The 23,855-nt window shown below is 46.9% G+C and overlaps 1 protein-coding gene across 1 annotated transcript in view; it reads left to right on the forward strand.

Annotated features, from left to right (window-relative positions):
• Positions 1-23,855, forward strand: part of STK11 (serine/threonine kinase 11) — a 152,547-nt gene that overhangs the window by 46,526 nt on the left and 82,166 nt on the right. The window contains exons 3-6 of the mRNA XM_073547189.1: positions 5,164-5,253; positions 6,520-6,652; positions 6,749-6,885; positions 7,593-7,720. Coding sequence (XP_073403290.1) covers positions 5,164-5,253; positions 6,520-6,652; positions 6,749-6,885; positions 7,593-7,720 — 488 coding nt within the window. The remainder of the gene's footprint in view (positions 1-5,163; positions 5,254-6,519; positions 6,653-6,748; positions 6,886-7,592; positions 7,721-23,855) is intronic.

Raw genomic sequence — 23,855 nt, forward strand, 5'->3', positions numbered from 1 at the left:
TGTATATATATATATATATATATATATAGTGTGTGTGTTGGGAACGGCGGAATGCACTAAGTAAAAATAAATAATAAAGTGCGTTTGCCGATCGGGGTCCACCGTGCAGTAGGTGTTACACCACTGCTAGGTAATGACAGACGAACAATATGGCGGTATAATGTGCACGGGTTCAACTTCACCCGAAGTGCGCAAAGCGGGCTCTGTTCACACACGCTGGATACAGGAGAGTGCAGATCGCACACTGGGATGCACGCTGGGTACAGGAGAGCGCAGAGCGCACGCTGGATACAGGAGAGCGCAGAGCGCACACTGGGATGCAGGCTGGGTACAGGAGAGCGCACACTGGGATGCCCGCTGGATACAGGAGAGCGCACACTGGGAAGCACGCTGGATACAGGAGATTGCACAGCGCACACTGGGATGCACGCTGGATACAGGAGCGCGCACACTGGGATGCACGCTGGATACAGGAGCGCGCACACTGGGATGCACGCTGGATACAGGAGCGCGCACACTGGGATGCACGCTGGATACAGGAGCGCGCACACTGGGATGCACGCTGGATACAGGAGCGCGCACACTGGGATGCACGCTGGATACAGGAGCGCGCACACTGGGATGCACGCTGGATACAGGAGCGCGCACGCTGGATACAGGAGAGCGCACACTGGGAAGCACGCTTGATACAGGAGATTGCACAGCGCACACTGGGATGCACGCTGGGTACAGGAGATCGCGCACACTGGGATGCACGCTGGGTACAGGAGATCGCGCGCACTGGGATGCACGCTGGGTACAGGAGATCGCGCGCACTGGGATGCACGCTGGGTACAGGAGATCGCGCGCACTGGGATGCACGCTGGGTACAGGAGATCGCGCGCACTGGGATGCACGCTGGGTACAGGAGAGCGCTGAGCGCACACTGGGATGCATGCTGGATACAGGAGAGCGCAGAGCGCACACTTGGTTGCACGCTGGATACAGAAGATTGCACAGCGCACACTGGGGTGCACGCTGGATACAGGAGCGCGCACACTGGGATGCACGCTGGATACAGGAGCGCGCACACTGGGATGCACGCTGGATACAGGAGCGCGCACACTGGGGTGCACGCTGGATACAGGAGCGCGCACACTGGGATGCACGCTGGATACAGGAGCGCGCACACTGGGATGCACGCTGGATACAGGAGCGCGCACACTGGGATGCACGCTGGATACAGGAGCGCGCACACTGGGATGCACGCTGGATACAGGAGCGCGCACACTGGGATGCACGCTGGATACAGGAGCGCGCACGCTGGATACAGGAGAGCGCACACTGGGAAGCACGCTGGATACAGGAGAGCGCACACTGGGAAGCACGCTGGATACAGGAGAGCGCACACTGGGATGCACGCTGGGTACAGGAGAGCGCAGAGCTCACACTGGGATGCACGCTGGGTACAGGAGAGCGCAGAGCGCACACTGGGATGCACGCTGGGTACAGGAGAGCGCACACTGGGATGCCCGCTGGATACAGGAGAGCGCACACTGGGAAGCACGCTGGATACAGGAGATTGCACAGCGCACACTGGGATGCACGCTGGATACAGGAGCGCGCACACTGGGATGCACGCTGGATACAGGAGCGCGCACACTGGGATGCACGCTGGATACAGGAGCGCGCACACTGGGATGCACGCTGGATACAGGAGCGCGCACACTGGGATGCACGCTGGATACAGGAGCGCGCACACTGGGATGCACGCTGGATACAGGAGCGCGCACGCTGGATACAGGAGAGCGCACACTGGGAAGCACGCTTGATACAGGAGATTGCACAGCGCACACTGGGATGCACGCTGGGTACAGGAGATCGCGCACACTGGGATGCACGCTGGGTACAGGAGATCGCGCGCACTGGGATGCACGCTGGGTACAGGAGATCGCGCGCACTGGGATGCACGCTGGGTACAGGAGATCGCGCGCACTGGGATGCACGCTGGGTACAGGAGATCGCGCGCACTGGGATGCACGCTGGGTACAGGAGATCGCGCGCACTGGGATGCACGCTGGGTACAGGAGAGCGCTGAGCGCACACTGGGATGCACGCTGGATACAGGAGAGCGCAGAGCGCACACTTGGTTGCACGCTGGATACAGAAGATTGCACAGCGCACACTGGGGTGCACGCTGGATACAGGAGCGCGCACACTGGGATGCACGCTGGATACAGGAGCGCGCACACTGGGATGCACGCTGGATACAGGAGCGCGCACACTGGGGTGCACGCTGGATACAGGAGCGCGCACACTGGGGTGCACGCTGGATACAGGAGCGCGCACACTGGGATGCACGCTGGATACAGGAGCGCGCACACTGGGATGCACGCTGGATACAGGAGCGCGCACACTGGGATGCACGCTGGATACAGGAGCGCGCACACTGGGATGCACGCTGGATACAGGAGCGCGCACGCTGGATACAGGAGAGCGCACACTGGGAAGCACGCTGGATACAGGAGAGCGCACACTGGGAAGCACGCTGGATACAGGAGAGCGCACACTGGGATGCACGCTGGGTACAGGAGAGCGCAGAGCTCACACTGGGATGCACGCTGGGTACAGGAGAGCGCAGAGCGCACACTGGGATGCACGCTGGGTACAGGAGAGCGCAGAGCGCACACTGGGATGCACGCTGGGTACAGGAGAGCGCAGAGCGCACACTGGGATGCACGCTGGGTACAGGAGAGCGCAGAGCGCACACTGGGATGCACGCTGGGTACAGGAGAGCGCAGAGCGCACACTGGGATGCACGCTGGGTACAGGAGAGCGCAGAGCGCACACTGGGATGCACGCTGGGTACAGGAGAGCGCAGAGCGCACACTGGGATGCACGCTGGGTACAGGAGAGCGCAGAGCGCACACTGGGATGCAGGCTGGGTACAGGAGAGCGCACACTGGGATGCAGGCTGGGTACAGGAGAGCGCACACTGGGATGCAGGCTGGGTACAGGAGAGCGCACACTGGGATGCAGGCTGGGTACAGGAGAGCGCACACTGGGATGCAGGCTGGGTACAGGAGAGCGCACACTGGGGTGCACGCTGGATACAGGAGCGCGCACACTGGGGTGCACGCTGGATACAGGAGCGCGCACACTGGGGTGCACGCTGGATACAGGAGCGCGCACACTGGGGTGCACGCTGGATACAGGAGCGCGCACACTGGGGTGCACGCTGGATACAGGAGCGCGCACACTGGGGTGCACGCTGGATACAGGAGCGCGCACACTGGGGTGCACGCTGGATACAGGAGCGCGCAGAGCGCACACTGGGGTGCACGCTGGATACAGGAGAGCGCAGAGCACACTGAGACTTCAATATCAGAAGAGCACCCGTGCTTGAACCTAAACTGGCTCAGAACAGATGCTGAAGTAGTAATCAGGCGCTTCATGATATATCTGTTGCAGCAGCACGTGAGGGAGGATTTCGGGGTCAGGCCGCATAAGGAACGTGGGAAGCGCGCGGCCTGAGCAGCCGGGTGCAAGTGAACGGCGGATGGGATCCTCGACGCGCTCGCCAAGTCGGAAGCTGAGTAGAAACCCCCAGAGGAGCCTGGTCAGTGGCACGCTGAGGAGTGAGCAAAGTATCCCGGGGCCGGGGGGCAGATGGCGCTGTAACATCCACACATCCACATTTGCCAAAATGGTGGTTTTTTTTGTTGATGGTTTTTTTTTTTTTTTGTTTTTTTTTTTGAGAATTTGCTGTTGTGTGGATTCAGCAATATCCTGAAACTTTAAAAGCAAAAGCTGAAAATTAAATCATACAAAGGCCACCCAAATGTTTAAAAACAACAACACAAATTCTTATATTACCGCTAGCCTCTCCAGCTCCTTTGGTCCTGATGTCACCCATTCGTTACACGATCTTTGGATCGTTGCTGCTGGGGCTGATATTCCTGAGCCTTTCTTGCTTGGTCTAGATTTAAGCGTTTGACTAGACCAGAGAGGATTCTGCGCCGTAACCTTTGCTGGCGTATGTACAGAACCCCTTACGACTTAGACAAACATGGAAGGAAGTCCAGATCTAATATGAGCGGCAGCAATCTATATAACTGACGGGCTGGACGGGTGACAGTGAGAAACTGAGAGGTTAGCAGTGAGAATAAGGATTTTTTTTTATACGTATAATGGGGTCTGGCGAGAACATATCTGTGAATTGAATTTCCCTTGAAAATTTGCTTAAACGGGAAAATTCAATTTTTTCTTGATCCTCTCATTTTTAATACACCGACCTATATATCCATAGACCACATATACCCATGTTTACACAGAGCACATACATTCATACGTGTGTATCAACAGAGCACATACATTCATACGTGTGTATAAACAGAGCACCTACTGTACTTTCACATGTATGGCCATTCTTTCTGTCTGACTGTGTTCTCCAAACATCCTAAATACATGGTGAGTTGGAAAGGCGAGCCCACGTCTTTGGCAGCAGATGTAAATGTTGAGATGTGCTGCAGATCCTCCTAACCTGATATTAGTGGAAGTACTATGAGTTCCAGATAGTGAAATCACTTAACCTATTGTTGATTGAGACAAACAGACACTGGAGTAAGTTTAATCAATTTAGGCTTCTTTTACATTTACCAGGTTCATTGCGGCCCATATCACCGCAATAACGGACGGCAAAAAACTTGCGGATCGCCGTTTTTCATGTTTCCAATACTATGGAAGAAGTATTGGGAAAAAAAACGGTGTTCCGCAAAACCTGAAGTGACGGTGCACCTGCGGCCCCATTGATTTTCAATGGGGACCTCGTCCGTAAGCCGTGAAAATGATCGAGCAGGCACGATCTTTTTTCACGGCCGCAAATACGGCCCTCGCAGCCATATAGCACACCGTGCAATTTTTGCGGGCCGATTTTGCTGCCCCATAGAAATCTATTGGGGCCGCAAAAACGGCCAGCAAAAACACGGTAAATATAAAAGAAGCCTTATATGTAGTTAAACTGATAGTTAGAAAGATTCTGTATTGTGCCAAACAATGCCTCTAACCAGAACTTGGTTGCTTGAAATATTTTTTATACCACTGTGGTTTTTGATTTATCTATATTTTAACAAATAATTGTATAAAAGCCTGACTTTGTTACATACTCCTTAATCTGACACATACGTATATGGTGATGGAGTACTGTGTGTGTGGAATGCAGGAGATGCTGGATAGTGTACCAGAGAAGCGATTTCCCATCTTTCAGGCGCATGGGTAGGTACCCAACAACAAACCTGTTTTCTATCTTCTTCCTCTAACATCTAAAGCAATGTTTCCCAAACTCCAGTCGTCACAGCCCCCCATGCCTTGAAGATCATTTTATCACCTGTGAAATGCTAAGGAAATCCTGAAAACCTCTTTAGTTCTGGGGCCAAGAGGACTGAAGTTTGAAAAACACCAATCTAAAGGCCCCGTCACATACAGCAAGATCGCTGATTTTGTGACGCCACAGCGATCTCGCCAGCGATATCGCTGTGTGTGACATGTATCAGCGACCGGCCCCCCTGCCAGGTATCGCTGATCACGCTCGAACGTCCTGGGCCATTTTTTGATCGTTGGTCTTCCGCTGGCCAGCACGCATCTCTGCGTGTGACAGCGAGAGACCAACGATCAGCGACGCTGGGAGCTGGTTTCCAATGTAAACAGCGGGTATCTTAGAGCCGGGCGGCTCTTAGTTACCCGCTGTTTACCTTGGAAACCAGCTTGCTCGCTGGTCCTGATTGCTGGTAGGTCTGTCTATGTGACAGCTCACCAGCGATCAGCTAACTATGTCCCAGCGATCCCATCCACGTCGAATCGTTGGTGGGATCGCTGGGACATTGATGCGTGTAACGGGGCCTTAAAGGGAATCTGTCACCCATATTTAGTGATATCATGTGATATCACTAAATTGTGTGTCCCATAAGGATTCTATTTGGGCTTTTGACTCCCCCCGACCCCGCACCTTTGAGGCATAAATAAGTTTTTTAGTTTGTTGATGATGCATGCAAATCGCCGCTGTGCGATGGGCGTGGCTTAGTGATCTTCCCCCACCTCCTCGGCTTGTTTCACGTAATCTTCGTCTGTGAATACCACAGACGCCGTTGGTTTTTGCGCAATGTAAAGGCCCCCGGCGCCTGCGCAAGCGCTGGTATTTTCCAGCGCGGTCTATGCCCCGGAAGTCTTCACTTGCAGGACACACTTCCGGGGCATAGGCCGGGGGGAGAAGGCAATTAAGCCACGCCCATCGGACCGGACCGCGGCGATTTGCATGCATCATCAACAAGCTAAAATAGGTATTTATGCCTCAAAGGTGCGGGGTCGGGGGAGTCAAAAGCCCTAATAGAATCCTTATGGGACGCACAATTTAGTGATCTCTTTACATATCACTAAATATGGGTGACAGATTCCCTTTAAGTCTTCAGTATTTTGTGTTCATTTGTTATCTCAAGCTAATTTTGTGCTCGACCTGTTTGTTGTTTTTATATATTTGTTTCTAAGGTATTTTTTCCAGCTTGTGGATGGACTGGAGTACCTTCATAGTCAGTGTATTGTGCATAAAGACATCAAACCTGGCAACCTGCTGCTAACAACAGACGGGACACTCAAAATCTCAGATCTGGGTGTTGCGGAGGTGAGTGGGTAGAGAAGTCACTTCTGAAAACTAAGCTAGAAACATTGCATCGGTTAGGTAGGTCGCTATGGGGTAATAACCTTTTTCTCCTCACAGGCCTTGCACCCTTTTGCAGAGGGTGACACTTGCAGGACCAGCCAGGGGTCCCCCGCCTTTCAGCCTCCAGAAATTGCAAATGGCCTCGACACCTTCTCAGGGTTTAAAGTGGACATCTGGTCAGCAGGCGTTACCTTGTGAGTTTGTCATTATGAATTTGAGCTCTCTTCGCTATTAGCCTTACATCGAATCCAACTTGTGATATTAATGGCTCGCCCACACCTCCATATAATCGGATGAGCGCTATCTGATCGCACACTGACCAATGTTATTCAATGGGGCAGTGCTGGTGACTGTTTGTTTTTTTATTTGACAGAGTATGTGAAAACAAGCAGCACACTCCTATTTCACACTGCAATCTGATGGGTGTGACAAAAAAAAAACAAAAAAAAAACGGATGCCATATTGAGCCACAGTATGTCATCTGACTTTAAGTGCATTGGAGTTCTGTAACATAGGAAGCTGCTGGAAATAAACAGATTACCAATGGACCGCACACATATGACAAGCGAGAAAAAAAATCCTTACACTTTTCTGGATGAAAATTGGACCAAGAGTTTTTTTTTTTTTTATACTGTCGTGTGACCTTGGTTGGGTACAACAGCTCAGTTACAATTGAAGTGACTTGAGTTGCAATACCCAAGAGCGGCCACCATGGAGTGTGCAGAGTTATGGTGAACTGCTGGCCACAACTCCAGGTATCAGTTGAGTGGAGGCTTTCTGGGTGTCGGTCCTCCAATGAAATGATGTTCATGACCTAATGTACCAACACTTTTAAAATAGATAATTTCTTTGGTGAATACCCCAATTTAATAATGTTCATCATATCTCTATTACTTCACAGGTATAATATCACTACTGGGCTGTACCCCTTTGAAGGGGACAATATATACAAACTGTTTGAGAATATTGGAAAGGGAGACTACTCCATTCCAGAAGAATGTGGACCGCTGCTATCTGACTTGCTGAGGGGTAAGTACAAAGGTGCTGCTTTGAGGATAAGTAGAGATACATTTACACTTCACAGTGCACAGCATTAAGCCACTGCTTATCGGCAACATGTCTGCGTGCAGCATGATGTAGGGGCAGAGACCCTGATTTCAAAGATATATCCCTTACAGGACTGTTTGCAGTTTTGATAACATTTCTGATATGTCTGCTGCAGGTCATCCAGATAGATTAAAGGGATATTCCCAATTCCAAGATCCTATCACAACATGTAGTAGGTGTAATAATGTTAGCAAATACCTCCGATTAGAAATGGTTGTATAGTTTTTCTGATTTGTAATGTCTTTCTTCATGTGTTGGCATTTCAGGACCTTTGGTGTCTATGGTTACGACCACTGATATAGTAATAGTTAACTAGTTGCTAGTGGTCTTAACCATGGATACCTAAGGTCCTGCAATGCCTGCACATGAGTTAAGCAACATAGCGAATCAGAAAAACTACTACATTTCTAATTTGGAGGTATTTGCTATTTTTTTTTCTTTTTTATTATTACACTTACTACACATTGGGATAGGATCTTGGAGATGGGAATACCCTTTAAGTGTGCACAGGCTGACGTTATTCCCGGCAGCATGGGTTGGTCCTATTTACACAGGATGATGTGTTTCGGAGAACAATTATAAATTTTTTTTTTTTGGCAAACCAAAAGATCATTTCACCCAATGAACGACTGCTTTGCTCGTTTGTCGAGTGATCAGCAGCCTGTTTACACTGTCAGATTATCATTAACCCCTTCACTCCGAGCCTGTATTTACTTCCCTGACCGACCAGACCAAATTTTACAATTCTGACCAGTGTGATTTTGAGGTATGCTTCAACGTATCCTAGTGATTCCTGAGATGTTTTTTAATGACGCATTGTATTTTATGATGATAAATTTAGGCCGATATTTTTTGCATTTACCGTATTTGTGAAAATTATAAAAATTTTGTTAGAAGGGTTTAAAGTTTTTCAGCAATTTCTCATTTTTCCAACACAATTTACAAGACCATTTTTTTAGGGCCCACATCACATTTAAAGTGACACTGAGGGGGCCTATATGACAGAAAATACCCAAAAGTAACACCATTTTAAAAACTTCATCCCTCAAGTGGCTCAAAACCACATTTAAGAAGATTAATCCTTCTGGTGCTTCACAGAAATGAACATTTTTACTTTCTCCCACACTAAAATGTTACTTTAACCCAAAGTTTGTCATTTTTGCAAGGATAACAGGAGAAAATGGACCATACAATGTGTTGTGCAGTTTTTCCTGAGTATGTCGATACCCCATATGTGGGGGGGGAAACTACTGTTTGGGCACACGGTAGGGCTCAAAAGGGAAGGAGCGCCAATTGACTTTTGTAGTGAAAAATTGGCTGTAATAGTTAGTAGATGCCATGTCGTGTTGCAGACACCCTGATTTGCCTAAACAGTGGAATTTCCCCCCAATTGACCCAATTTTGGAAGCTACATCCCTCAAGAAAGTTATCTAGAGGTGTGGTGAGCATCTTAAACCCACAGGGGCTTCACAGAATTTTATAACGTTGAACCATGAAAATTTAAAAACTTTTTCCCTCAAAAATCTTGCTTCAGCCCCAAATTTTTCATTTTCACAGGGATAACAGGAAAAAAGGGACCATACAATTTGTTGTGCAATTTCTCCCATATGTGGGGGAAAACTACTGTTTGGGCACACGAGAGGGCTCGGAAGGGAAGAGGCGTCAATTGAATTGTACAGCACAATTTTGGCTGGAACAGATTGTGGATGCTATGTCACATTTGAAGAGCCCCCTAACATGCAGAAACCTCCACAAGTGCCCCTATTTTGGAAACTACACCTCCTTGAGGTAATCATCTAGAGGTGTAGTGAGCATTTTTAACCCCTTAACGTCCAAAGACGGGCACAGTCCGTCATTGGACGTCTCCCCCCGCTTTGATGAGGGCTCCGGCGGTGAGCCCGTATCAAAGCCGGGACATGTCAGCGGTTTTGAACAGCTGACATGTTCCCGCAATAGTCGCAGGTGGAATCGATCCGCCTGCACCTATTAACTAGTTAAACGCCGCTGTCAAACGCTGACAGCGGCATTTAACCGGCACTTCCGGCCGCGTGGCCGGAAATGCGCACATCACTGACCCCCATCATGTGATCGGGGGTCAGCGATGTGTTGGCATAACAGCCAGAGGTCTCCTGGAGACCTCTGTAGTTGTTGATGCCTGATTGCTATGAGCGCCACCCGGTGGTTGGTGCTCATAGCAATGCAGTAATTCAGCTACATATAGGCGATCTGCTCATCGCCTATATGTAGCAGAGCCGATCAAGTATAGGATGCTTCTAGCCTCCCATGGAGGCTATTGAAAAATGCCAAAATGAAGGAAAAAAAAAGTTTTTAAAAGTATGAAGAAGAAAAAAGTTCAAATCACTCCCCTTTCTCCCCATTCAAAATAAAACACTAAAAAAATCAAACATAGTCATATTAGATATCGCTGTGTTTAGAATCGCCCGATCTATCCATTAAAAAAAAAAAAAAAAAAAGGATTAACCCGATCGCTAAACGGCGTAGTGGTAAAAAAAAATGAAATCGCCAGAATTACGTTTTTTTGGTTGCGGTGACATTTCATTAAAATGCAATAACGGGTGATCAAAAGAACGTATCTGCACAAAAGTGGTATCATTAAAAACGTCAGCTCGGCGCTCAAAAAATAAGCCCCCACCCAACCCCAGATCATGATAAATGGAGACGCTGCGGGTCTCTTAAGATGGTGCATTTTTTTTTTAAAATACATTTTGGATTTTTTTCACCACTTAGATAAAAAAGAACCTAGACATGTTTGGTGTCTATGAACGTGTAATGACCTGGAGAGTCATAATGGCAGGGCAGTTTTGGCATTTAGTGAACCTAACAAAAAAAAGCCAAGCAAAAAACAAGTGTGGGATTCCACTTTTTTGCAATTTCACTGCACTTGGAATTTTTTTTCCCGTTTTGTAGTACACGACATGGTAAAACTAATGGTGTCGTTCAAAAGTACAACTCATTCCGCAAAAAGAAGCCCTCACATGTCCATATTGACGGAAAAATAAAAAGTTATGGCTCTTGGAAGAAGGGGAGCGAAAAATGAAAATGCAAAACCAAAAATACCCCTGGTCGATAAGGGGTTAAGCGTCAGGCGATTCACAGAATTGTATAATCTTGGGCTGAGTCCATGCAAAATTACCATTTTTTTCATTAAAATGTGGTTTCAGCCTGTTTTTAATATTCAAAAGGGATATAAGGAGAAATAACTGCAATTTGTTACCAATTTCTCCTAAGTACACCAATATTCCATATGTAGTGAAAAACTACTTTTGAGACACAGTGCAAAGCTCAGAAGGGAAAAAGCCTCATATTGGAGTTCAGACGTTGCTGGAATGGTTTGAGGGTGCCATAACAGCAGAATCCCCCATAAGTGACCCCATTTTACAAACTACATCCCCAATGAATTAATCTAGGGGTGCAGTGAGCATGTTTTTTATAACTGTAAATTTTATTACATCTTTCAAGTATAACAATTGAAAATAAGGATACAAAAAATACAAGCAAATATATTCAGAAGCATTTTCTAGAGATTAAGTTCCTGTAAACTAAAGGAGCTACAAGGCAAAACACGTAACTATAGAGTAGCAGAGATCGCTCCCTCCAGTGGTGAAAAAACAAAATGCAATGTAATTGAAAACTAAAATGTATCTAGACTTTCTAGTAACGCTTTCAGATGGATATGTTAGACACCACTGTATACTAGCTACGATTATTAAACCACCAAATAAAACTTACTACGTTAACTACACATAAAAAGACAGGACAGACACAAGGTAGGATAGAGAAGTGGGAAAAGCACAAAACCTGTAGTAATAAGGAGAAAGAAGAAGCTTAGGCTCTATGCTGAGCCCAATAATAGTCCAAAGGGGCCCATACAGTGTCAAATCTGTCAACACTCGCATTTATCAAGGCCATCATATATTCCATCCTAGGAATGTCAGCGATTATTCTGTTCAGCAAATGTTGATGAGAAGGAGGGGAGGTCTGTTTCCAGTGAAGAGCTATCAAACACCTTGCTGCAGTAAGAATATAAAGTAATAATCGCTGCCTTACAGTATATATACAGCTATGGCAAAAATTAAGAAACCACTGCAAAATGTTCAGTTTGTCTGATTTTTCTCTTTATAGGTATATTTTTTTAGTAAAATGTAAATTGCTCTTTTATTCTATAAACTACTGACATGTCCAAGCACTACATTTTGTATTTATTTTCAGAAAATGAGAAATGGTCAAAATTTCAAAAAATTGCAGTGCTTGCAGACTTCAAATAATGCTAAGAAAACAAGTTCATAATCATTTAGAAACAACAATACTAATGTTTTAACTCAGGAAGAGTTCAGAAATCAATATTTTGTGGAATAACCATGATTTTTATTCACAGCTTTCATGCATCTTGGCATGCTTTTCACAAGTCTTTCACACTGCTTTTGGGTGACCTTATGCCACTCCTGGTACAAAAATGTATGCAGTTCTTCTTTGTTTGATGCCTTGTGACTATCCATCTTCCTCTTGATTACATTCCAGAGGATTTCAATGGGTTTCAGGTCTGGAGATTGGGCTGGCCATGACAGGGATTTGATGTGGTGGTTCTTCATCCACACATTGACTGACCTAGCTGTGTGGCATGGCGCATTGTCCTGCTGGAAAAAACAGTCCTCAGAGTTGGGGAACAGCTTGATTTATACATCCTTCGCAAAGATTAACCTGCCCAATTCCAACCTTGCTGAAGCATCCCCAGATCATCACCGATCCTCCACCAAATTTCACAGTGGGTGCAAGACACTGTGGCTTGTACACTTCTTCAGGTCTCCGTCTAACCATTAGACGACCAGGTGTTGGGCAAAGCTGAAAATTAGACTCATCAGACAAGATTACCTTACTCCAATCCTTATGGTCTTTAGTGAACTTCAGTCTGGTTCTCCTTTGCTTCTCATTGATGAAAGGCTTTTTTCTAGCTTTACATGACTTGAGGCCTGCCTCTAAGAGCCTGTTACGAACTGTTCTTACTGTGGACTTCACCCCAGCTGCCATTTGCCATTCCTTTTGTAGGTCACTTGATGTCATCCTGCGGTTGCTGAGTGACATTCGAATAAGATGACAGTCATTCCAGTCAGTGGAGAGTAGTTTTCGCCGTCTGCCGGTCTGTAGCTTTGCTGTCCCCAATGTCTGCTGCTTGACCTTGTTGTAATGGACTGCCCTCTTAGAAATTTTAAGGATGGAGGCAACATAACGCTCACTGTATCCCTCTGCTAGTAAAGCCAGAATTGAGCCCTTCCTTCCTCACTCAAGACTTTTCTTTTCAACTCCTTTGGCATGGTTACAAGTTATTTTTTTCATTCCTATTACTTTTGGGATATTACTAGCACTTGTTTTACCATTCAGCTTGTCCTATTACAAGAGGATTGTGAACACCACAGCAGGGTTTTTTTTATACTTTTCTTCGTTAAATAAGATTTGGTTCAGGTGATCACCTAATCAGAAGCATATTAAGTAGAATGAGGTGTAACTCTGGTTGGAATACACACATTTAATCACTCTATGGGACTTTAACTGTTATCACTCTAATTGCTGCTGGTATAATGCATTGCAATGCTTTTTGCCTGTAAGTGTTACAAAGCTCTCCGCATGGCCTAACAGTCTTGCTGGTTGCCATGATGATGATGGGTATCTTGCGATGATGTCCCAGCCTCCTAAATGTTGTGATCAATATCAATTGTGGTACTTAAAGGGTTAAACTTCCAAGGGCGGTCCAGGTACCGCTCTTGGCTGTGCGAGTTGAGTCGGGTCTCTGCTATCCTTGTAAGCCAAGCTCCCGGTGGCGATCCCTCGAGCAGCGCTCCTGGGCACCTCTTGATTGCTATGACGTACCTATACGTCATCAGTCAGGAACCTCTATCCGACCATGACTTACAGGTATGTCAAATATCGTAAATACGGATCCTTGGGAAGTTTTATTTGATTAGTATGTGGAGGGAACATTTGACAACTATATGATAAACTTGCTGATTCTGACTGTGATTTTCTTGTAGGAATTTACGCTACAGCTATCCTGAGGTTTTATTTTTCTGTGTATCATAATGTGGAAACCAATATATATTGATGAGTAGCGCTCTCTAACTGCATGATTAGTTAATTTATATTGCCTGACATATCATATTAAAGCTAATTGGTTATTGATGTCGCTGAATTTCAAATAACTAGGTAATTTACATTTACCATCTGTGTGTGTGTGTGTGTGTGTGTGTGGCGCACACTCGCATAACGCGCGCACACAGTATTGCACGGAAGTTGTTGTTTTTTTTTAGGTAAGTGTGGGTTAAAAAAAACCCTGTAAAGTAAGAATGTTTTTTGAAAATTGAAATATTGTTTTTACAATTATTAACTCTGTTAACACGAACAAATGCGAGCGAAAGAGAAAATTTGAATCAAATCAATATTTGGTGTTACACCATGGAAGTGTACCAAGAAGAATTGGTGTTGTTTTGAAGATAACTCTTAATAACATTGACTGGGACTTCTAACATGCTTCACTGTTGCCTGCAGACACTATTTGTATTGTAATGCTCCTAAGCCCTTCTATGAACAAACTTGCTTCTGTAACAGCTAAATATTTCAGATTTTGACTTGGGGGTACAATACTGTTCAAAAGTTTGGGGTCACGCAGACAATTTTATGTTTTCCATGAAAACTCATACTTTTATTAAATGAGTTGCCAAATGAATTTAAAATCTAGTCCAGACATTGACAAGGTTCGGAAAAAAGATTTTTATTTGAAATATTAATTTTCTCCTTCAAACTTTGCTTTCGTCAAAGAATGCTTTCTTTGAAGCAATTACAGCATTGCAGACCTTTAGCATTCTAGCAGTTAATTTGCTGAGGTAATCTGGAGAAATTTCACCCCATGCTTCCAGAAGCCCCTCCCGCAAGTTGGTTTGGCTTGATGGGCACTTTTTGCATACCGATCAAGCTGCTCCCCCAACAGCTCAATGGTGTTGAGATCTGGTGACTGCACTGGCCACTCCATTACAGATAGAATACCAGCTGACTGCTTCTTTCCTAAATAGTTCTTGCATAATTTGGAGGTGTGCTTTGGGTCATTGTCCTGTTGTAGGATGTAATTGGCTCCAATCAAGTGCTGTCCACAGGGTATGGCATGGCGCTGCAAAATGGTGTGATAGCCTTCCTTATTCAAAATCCCTTTTACCTTGTACAAATCTCCCACTTTACCAGCACCAAAGCAACCCCAGACCATCACATTACCTCCACCATGCTTGACAGATGACGTCAGGCAATCCTTCTTCTGTGTGATCCAAACACCTCGAACTTGGATTCGTCTGTCCATAACGCTTTTTTACAATCTTCCTCTGTCCAATGTCTGTGCTCTTTTGCCCATATTAATCTTTTCCTTTTATTAGCCAGTTTCAGATATGGCTTTTTCTCTGCCACTCTGACCTGAAGGCCAGCATCCCGGAGTCGCCTCTTCACTGTAGACGCTGACACTGGCGTTTTGCATGTACTATTTAATGAAGCTGCCAGTTGAGGACCTGTGAGGCGTCAATTTCTAAAACTACAGACTCTAATGTACTTGTCTTTTGCTCAGTTGTGCAGCGGGGCCTCCCACTTCTCCACACTGTTGTAGGAAATCTTCAGTTTCTTGGCAATTTCTCGCATGGAATAGCCTTCATTTCTGAGAACAAGAATAGACTGTCGAGTTTCACATGAAAGTTCGTTTTTCCTGGCCATATTGAGAGTTTAATGGAACCAACAAATGTAATGCTCCAGATTCTCAACTAGCTCAAAGGAAGGTCAGGTTTATAGCTTCTCTAATCAGCCAAACTGTTGTCAGCTGTGCTATCATAATTGCACAAGGGTTTTCAAGGATGATCTAACCATCCATTAGCCATCTTACACAGTTAGCAAACACTAAGTACCATAAGACAACTGGAGTTATGGTTGTTGGAAATGGGCCTCTATACACCTATGATGATATTGTATTACAAACCAGACGTTTGAAGCTAGAATAGTCATTTACTACATTAACAATATATAGAGTGTATTTCTGAGTCATTTAATGTTAGCTTAATTGGGAAAAAACTGTGCTTTTCTTTCAAAAATAAGGAAATTTCTAAGTGACCCTAAACTTTTGAACGGTAGTGTATGTGCAGACGATCCATAAACTCTGCAGGTTGGAAGTTGCATGCTTGTGCAGCGTCCAATCCGCAGTGGCCAGATAGTACAGCATAGTGGATGGGATTTCAAGAAATCCCATGTCCACTTTGCATCCACTGACGCCCGCTGTTCACCGGAGGAGATGGACATGTGGCGCATCTCTCCAGACCTCAGTATGTCCATTTCTATTGCTTAGAAACTAGTGACTGCAAGAGCGATGTAACCAATAGAATGTATTGGATGTGCTGAATCTGCACAGTTCAGTGAACACCTGCATTCAATATACTGCATCACTTTGGACGCATCTGACATGCGCTGTGTCCAAAGCGCTTCCACTTCTGGATCGTGTGCACCCAGCCTTATTAGTCCAGTACACCTACTACCATTTTTAGGCACCCAAATCACTATGTTTTTAATTGAGTCTCTTGGCCTTGTTTCTATGTTGAAGCTATGGCTATTTGGCCGCAATTCTTCTATGAAGACCACTTCCGGCCAGACTTCCAAACAGCAGATGAGTGTAGCTGGATCCCCACTTGTTGCTGTCAATTCTGAACTGATGGCCGTGCTGGACATCTGATTTCAAAGGTAGTCAACAGTCCTTGATGTTGCTAATTTCTAAAGGCCCCGTTACACGTATCAATGTCCCAGCGATCCCACCAACGATCTGACATGGATGGGATCGCTGGGACATCGTTAGCTGATCGCTGGGGAGCTGTCACATAGACAGCCCCTCCAGCGATCAGGACCAGCGAGCAAGCTGGTTTCCAGGGTAAACAGTGGGTATCCAACAGCCGGCTCTTAGAAAACAGGTGTTTACCTTGGAAACCAGCGTCCAGCGTCGCTGATCACTGGTCTGTCGCTGCCACACGCAGAGATGCGCGCTGGCCAGCGGGAGACCAAAGATCAAAAAATGGCTCAGGACGATGGAGCGCGATCAGCGATACTCGGCAGGGGGGCCGGTAGCTGATTCCTGTCACACACAGCGATTTCGCTGGTGATATCGCTGTGACTTCACAAAATCCGCGATCTCACTGGTGATATCGCTGTGTGTGACGGGTCCTTTAGTGTTCTACACCGTTCCGCATGTGGTAAAATTGATAAGGCAGTTTTATTGTTCGAGTCCGTACAATTACAGCGATATCTCATCTTTTTTTTTTTTTACTATTTTATGGAAAAAAAATAATTGTTTTTGCATCGCCTTACAGCTATGACTTTTTAATTTTGTTGCTGATGACGCTGTATGGTGGCTCGTTTTTTGCGGGACAAGATGATGTTTTCAGCGGTACCATGTTTATTTATATCCGTCTTTTTGATTGCGTGTTGTTCCATTTTTTGTTCGGTATGATGATAAAGCATTATTGTTTGCCTTGTTTTTTTTTTTGTTTTTTTTTTAATGGTGTTCACTAAAGGGGTTTTAATTTTTTTTTTTCTTTTTTATACTTCATTTTCACACTTTGTCCCACAATGGGACAATCATTTTTTGCAGGCTGATCGCTTCTATAGCATGCAGATGAAGGCGCATCTGCATGCTATAGAAACTGTCAGCGCTGCACTTACTGCACACTGACCTGAGAGACTTCATGACATGCACTGCGCATGACAGGAAGTTTCTCAGCTCTAATAACCCGGATGTCGTCATGAAGACATCGGGTTACCAATGCAGCGCTCTGCCTGCTGCCGGAATGCTGCAATCGTGTTTGATTGCAGCAATTCGGGGGTTAAAGTGCCGGGAGTGATCCATGACCGCTCCTGACACTTATTGCCAAACATGCAAAACAGAAGCCGCGGAGACACCATCACATGTTTCTCAACGCAAGCAATGACCAGCCAGGTCTTTCCCCGGGAAGGAACAACCACGGGAAAGGCAGTCTCCAATGAAGGAAACCACCTATGCCAAAACATGGTAACCATCCACAGACAGCTGTTTCGGGGTATTGCCCCTCATCAGTGTGGAGTAGGAAACTGGCTGGTAGGAGCAATGCCTAGTAAAAGACTGTGAAGATGAGGATGAATGAACTCATGGAGATCAACATCCAACACTGCTGAGACACCATCACGTGTTTCTCAACGCAGTGATTCTAGAGCACTGCCCCCATCCCTTATGGGAAATATGCAAAACAGAAGCTGCGGAGACACCATCACATGTTTCTCAACGCAAGCAATGACCAGCCAGGTCTTTCCCCGGGAAGGAACAACCACGGGAAAGGCAGTCTCCAATGAAGGAAACCACCTATGCCAAAACATGGTATCCATCCACAGACAGCTGTTTCGGGGTATTGCCCCTCATCAGTGTGGAGTAGGAAACTGGTAGGAGCAATGCCTAGTAAAAGACTGAAGATGAGGATGAATGAACTCATGGAGATGAACCAAGTGAACCAAGTTAAAAAGCCAAACAAAAAACAAGTGTGGGATTGCACTTTTTTTGCAGTTTCACCGCGCTTGGAATTTTTTTTCCCCATTTTCTAGTACAAGACATGATAAAACCAATGGTGTCATTAAAAAGTACAACTTGTCCCTCAAAAAAAAGCCCTCAGGCTGGTTTTACACTAGCATTTTTTTAGCTTAGCGCATCGTGCGCGTACATGCGCATGCGCCCCTGTGTTTAACATGGGTGCGCATGGTCTAGCGTTTGTAAGCGTTTTTGTGCGCATGCATTTTTTTCCAGTGTGCGCCTTTTTTGTGCGCCCAGCCTGTGTCAAAAAAACGAATGCGCAAAAAAATCACATTACAGTCTATGGGAACGCGCACGTCAGCGTTTAAAAATGCATGCGTTTTAAGAGTTCACATGGCCACAAACTGGTTAAAATGCATGCGCATAAAATAAGCAAACGCATGCAAAATGCTTGATGCGTTTTTTGTATGCGTTTGGACTGCGCACGCAGCGCAAAGAAACGCTAGTGGGAAAGTAGCCTCACATGGCCATATTGACGGAAAAATAAAGTTATGGCTCTGAGAAGAAGGGGAGCATAAAACAAAAATGCAAAACCGAAAATACATCCAGTCATGAAGGGGTTAAGGATATTTTTCTCTCCAGTACTATAAACCCTGGCTTCTCAGACATGGCTGAGCTTGTCTCAGTTTGGTCACAAATAGCAGCTATCATCCATGGCAAACAGTAATACTTGCAGTTTGGTACACATTGCCTGTGCAGTCTCCTCTCACTCTGCTCCGTGTCCCCCAGCTAACTGACCAGGGAACTCATGGCCTAGCTGTAGACCTATTTAGCCAGGTCCACATAATTGGGACCTCCAGTGTATTTGTATGTATGTGACTTATTTTCCCGTGGGTGGGGATGTGTGTGTGTGTGTGTATTTGATACACTGCCGATTTTGCACGTTTTCCCACCTACAAAGAATGGAGAGGTCTGTAATTTTATCATAGGTAAACTTCACTTTCAACTGTGAGAGAGAATCTAAAAATAAAAACTAGAAAATCACATTGTATGATTTTTAAATCATTAAATGGCATTTTATTGCATGAAATAAGTATTTGATCACCTACCAACCAGCAAGATGTCTGGCTCTTACAGACATGTTTGAGTATGTGGACAGGTGTCTTTTATACAGGTAATCAGTTCAATCAATCACACTCCAACCTTTCCACCATGTCCAAAACCAGAGCGCTGTTGTCACGATATGTGACTGGCCCTGCGTGGCGGTCACCAAACGACTGGACAAACAAGGGGACACCAGGGACACAATTACAACGGTGGGCCCTTCTATAGGGAATGGGGCAAGGGACACCTCCTGCACTCTGCTGCGGCTGAGTCCTGGACTAACCTGACGTCCCTATACAGGTTCTCGCAACCTGTCGCCGAGCAGGATACCTAGTCCCTCTCTTACCCTGCACCTATCCCTCACTAGGAAATTGGTAAGTGCGGACACTGGTCCCACCACTGCAATAATAAAATACCAAGGGGAGATATGACACACAAGCTAAGACAAACAACACTTAGCTTTATCTGCTGCAATGCACCGAACAGCAGAGTAAGGCACCCGATCACAGCATTCAGCTGAAGCACCACTGCACCGGAAAGCTCTTCTGTCTTCTGCACGGTTGGTTTCCAAAGGACCTGTTATAACCAACAGTCAGCTGATGCACCAGGTGACCTTATATAGGAAGGTGGGAGTGGTCACCACCAGCAGACTAACTACATATGTAGTAACATCAGCGGCCACCGGGGGGGGGAACTGACGTTAACCCCCGATGACCTAAAAGGAAAAAAGTTTATATGTGAGCAGCCCAAACTGACACAGATCCAAAAATGGATTGTGACAGTACCCCCCTTACAATGAGGGACCTCTGGACCCTCAACATCACACCTCACCGGAAAACCACCTACAGTGAGGACGTCTAGATCCACCAGAGCTCACCTCAGCAACCACCTGACTCTCTCAGGTTCATGGCAAACGTGGGCTGATGGAGGTGACAACGTATGCTCCGGAGGCACCACCAAATCTCCAGAGCGCTGACCTGGGGAATGAGTTGAGTATGGGTATTGCTGCGGTTAACTCCAGCTGGTAAGTCCCCGGGCCGAGAACGGCCGACGCCCAATCACCCGAGAACTCCAGACCCCAGCAGCACGCTTCCACTGGATGTTTTTGGTGGACACCCATGCATACTCGTTCACACACAGGTCCGGACCTGAACGTTTATTGCTATGCACATGTTTTCCACAAGATGGTGAACTCTTTAAGGAACTGACAACAGAGACGTCCCCCTGTGTCATCACACTCAGACCCCCACAATTCAGAGAGGGAACCACCACTCTCCTCCGACCCATCCTCCTACGAGGACTCCGCCTCTAAGGGTTGGCTAATGGTGAGGGTCGAGACTTGCCCCTACTCTCTGGCAGCATCTCTGCTGCCCCCACTGGAGGAGGGGCCGGTTGTAGAAAGGCCGCAGAGACAGTAGCCCCCAGGCAACAGCCCTCACACGGGTGATCTCAGCTGACTACTTCCCTAGACTGCCAATATATTACCGGGTTGTGTCTTTCCAACCAAGGGAGGCCTAAAACGATAGGTGATGGCATACCCTCCCAAGATGTAGCATGCCAGGGACTCTTCATGATGAGTCCCTATATGCAGATGTATATTTTCTACGACTTGGGTCAACCTCCCCTGGCTCAGTGGGACAGAGTCAATGGCCTGGACACTTAGGGGTTTGGCCAGCATCCTATACCTCAGGCCATGGGTCTGGACAAAGTGAGCATCCACCAGATTGACTCCCACTCCATTGTTCACAAACACCGGTATGCCCTCAGGTACCCCGCCAACCACCACTTCTGCTGATATAGTACACTGAGAGGGCAAAATGGAGGTAATATACACTACCTGGTCGCCTCCCTCCACACGACCAGGGGGACGCAGCTTCTTAGGTGGTACACATGTTATGGCGCGAGCCGGGCAGACCCTAAAAAAAAAAAAAAAAAAAGTGGCTTGACTGTCCACAGCAAAAACATGCCCCCCAAACCACAACAATCCGCAGGCAACACCGCTGGGGAACCAACTCCTTCCACCTGCCTGGTCTTGTCCGCCTGCACCAGTGAGTCCTCCTCCCTAGCAAGGACTACAGGGGGCATATTCGCCAAAGCCGCAAAAAAGTCGTCCACCGACCGTAGAGATGGTGAATCGGTTGGCAGGGAGAAGGCCCAGGATTGGGGATCACCTTTTAGGAGGGATATGATGAATCCCAACCGCTGTTCCACACTCCCTAATGAACGAGGGCGAAGCCTGAAGTGTAGCTTGCAGGCCTCCAGAAAAAAAAAAAAATTATCTCCCCCCCCCCCCCCCCCCCCATAAAACCTGTCTGGGAGAGAACTTGGGTTCTGGTTAAGCCTGAACCTGAGCTGAGGCCCCGAACCCCACCAACTGCTGCAGCTGCTGCTCCACAACACCACGCAGCACCCCACGCTCCTCAGTCAGGGTCTGAAGCAAATAGACAAAGGTCTGCATTTGGGCCATGGCTCACCAGAAAAAATGGGCGGTTGGTTATATTGTCACGATACATGACTCGACCTGCGTGGCATGACCCGATGGTCAGTCACCAAACAACTGGACAAACAAGGGGACACCGGGGACACAATTACAACAGTGGGCCCTGCTATAGGGAACGGGGAAAGGGACACCTCCTGCACTCTGCTGCGGCTGAGTCCTGGACTAACCTGACGTCCCTATACAGGTTCTCTCAATCTGTCGCCGAGCAGGATACCTTGTCCTGCACCTATCCCTCACTAGGGAATTGGTAAGTGCGGACACTGGTCCCACCGCTGCACTGATAAAACACCAAGGGGAGATACGGCAGACAAGGTAAGACAAACAACACTTAGCTTTATCTGTTGCAATGCACCGAACAGCAGAGTAAGGCACCCGATCACAGCATTCAGCTGAAGCACCACTGCACCAGAAAACTCCTATCTTCTGCACGGTTAGTTTCCAAAGGACCTGTTATAACCAACAGTCAGCTGATGCACCAGGTGACCTTATATAGGAAGGTGGGAGTGGTCACCACCAGCAGACTAACTAAACATGTAGTAAAACCAGCAGCCACTGGGGGGAAAAGCTGACATTAACCCCCTATGACCTAAAAGGAAAAAAGTTTGAGCAGCCCAAACTGACACAGATCCAAAAATGGATCATGACAGCTGTCAAAGGACACCAGAGACAAAATTGTTAACCTGCACAAGGGTGACATGGGCTACAGGACAATGGACAAGCTGCTTGGTGAGAAGGCAAACACTGTTAGCCCAATTACTAGAAAATGGAAGAAACATTTGTCAACCTTCCCCGGTCTGGGGCTCTATGCAAGATTTTGCCTTGTGGGGTAAGAATGATTCTGGAAAGGTCCGGAATCAGCCCAGAGCTACAAGGGAGGACCTGGTCAATGACCTGAAGAGAGCTGGGACCACAGTTTCTTAAGCATTATATTTGGGAACACACTACGCCATCATGGATTAAAATCCTGCAGGGCATGCAAGGTTCCCCTTCTCACGTCAGCACATGTCGAGGCCCGTTTGAAGTTCACCAGTGACTATCCGGATGATAAGGAGGAGGCATGGGAGAAGGTCATGTGGTCAGATGACACCAAAATAAAACTTTTTGGCATCAACTCCACTCGTTAAGTTTGGAGGTAGAAGAAGGATGAGTATAACCCCCAAGAACAACATTCCAACCATGAAACATGGTGTGGGAAGCCTCATACTTTGGGAGTGCTTTTCTGCATAGGGGATAGGACGACTGTACCATATTGAAGGGAGGATGGATGAGGTCATATGTCGTTTTGGCCAACAACCTACTTTCCTCAGTAAAACTGGAGTCACACATAGCGACTTACCAGCGATACCGACACCGATATCAAGGTGTCAGGATCGCTGGTAAGTCGCTATGTGATTGCTGGTGAGCTGTCACACAGACAGCTTCACCAGCGATCAGCACAGCGATGCCGAGCGCCCGGCATCGCTTGCCATCCCTGTAAAAAATAGAATTAAAATAAAAAATATAGTTATTCTCACCTTCCGACGTCCCGCGCAGCCATCCTGCCTCTCTCCACGCTCCGGTCCCAGTAATCCTTTGCGAGAATGACCACGAGACGTCACGGTCTCGCGGGAGCGCGAAGTCTCGCGGTCATTCGTGCAAAGGATCACTGGGACCGGAGCGTGGAGAGAGGAAGGCTGCGCGGGACGTCGGAAGGTGAGAATAATAATATATTTTATTTTAATTCTATTTTTTACAGCAGATCGCTGGTCTCCTGCCTGTCACACGCAGCGATGCGTGCTGGCCAGCGGGAGACCAGCGACCATAAAAATGTCCAGAGGTTTCTTACAGCGATCAGCGATACCGGCAGGGGGGCCGCTCGCTGTCGCACACAGCGATCT

The sequence above is a fragment of the Dendrobates tinctorius genome, unplaced genomic scaffold (assembly GCF_039654945.1).
Source record: "Dendrobates tinctorius isolate UK_male_01 unplaced genomic scaffold, ASM3965494v1 ptg000011l, whole genome shotgun sequence".
Taxonomy (NCBI): Eukaryota; Metazoa; Chordata; class Amphibia; order Anura; family Dendrobatidae; genus Dendrobates; species Dendrobates tinctorius.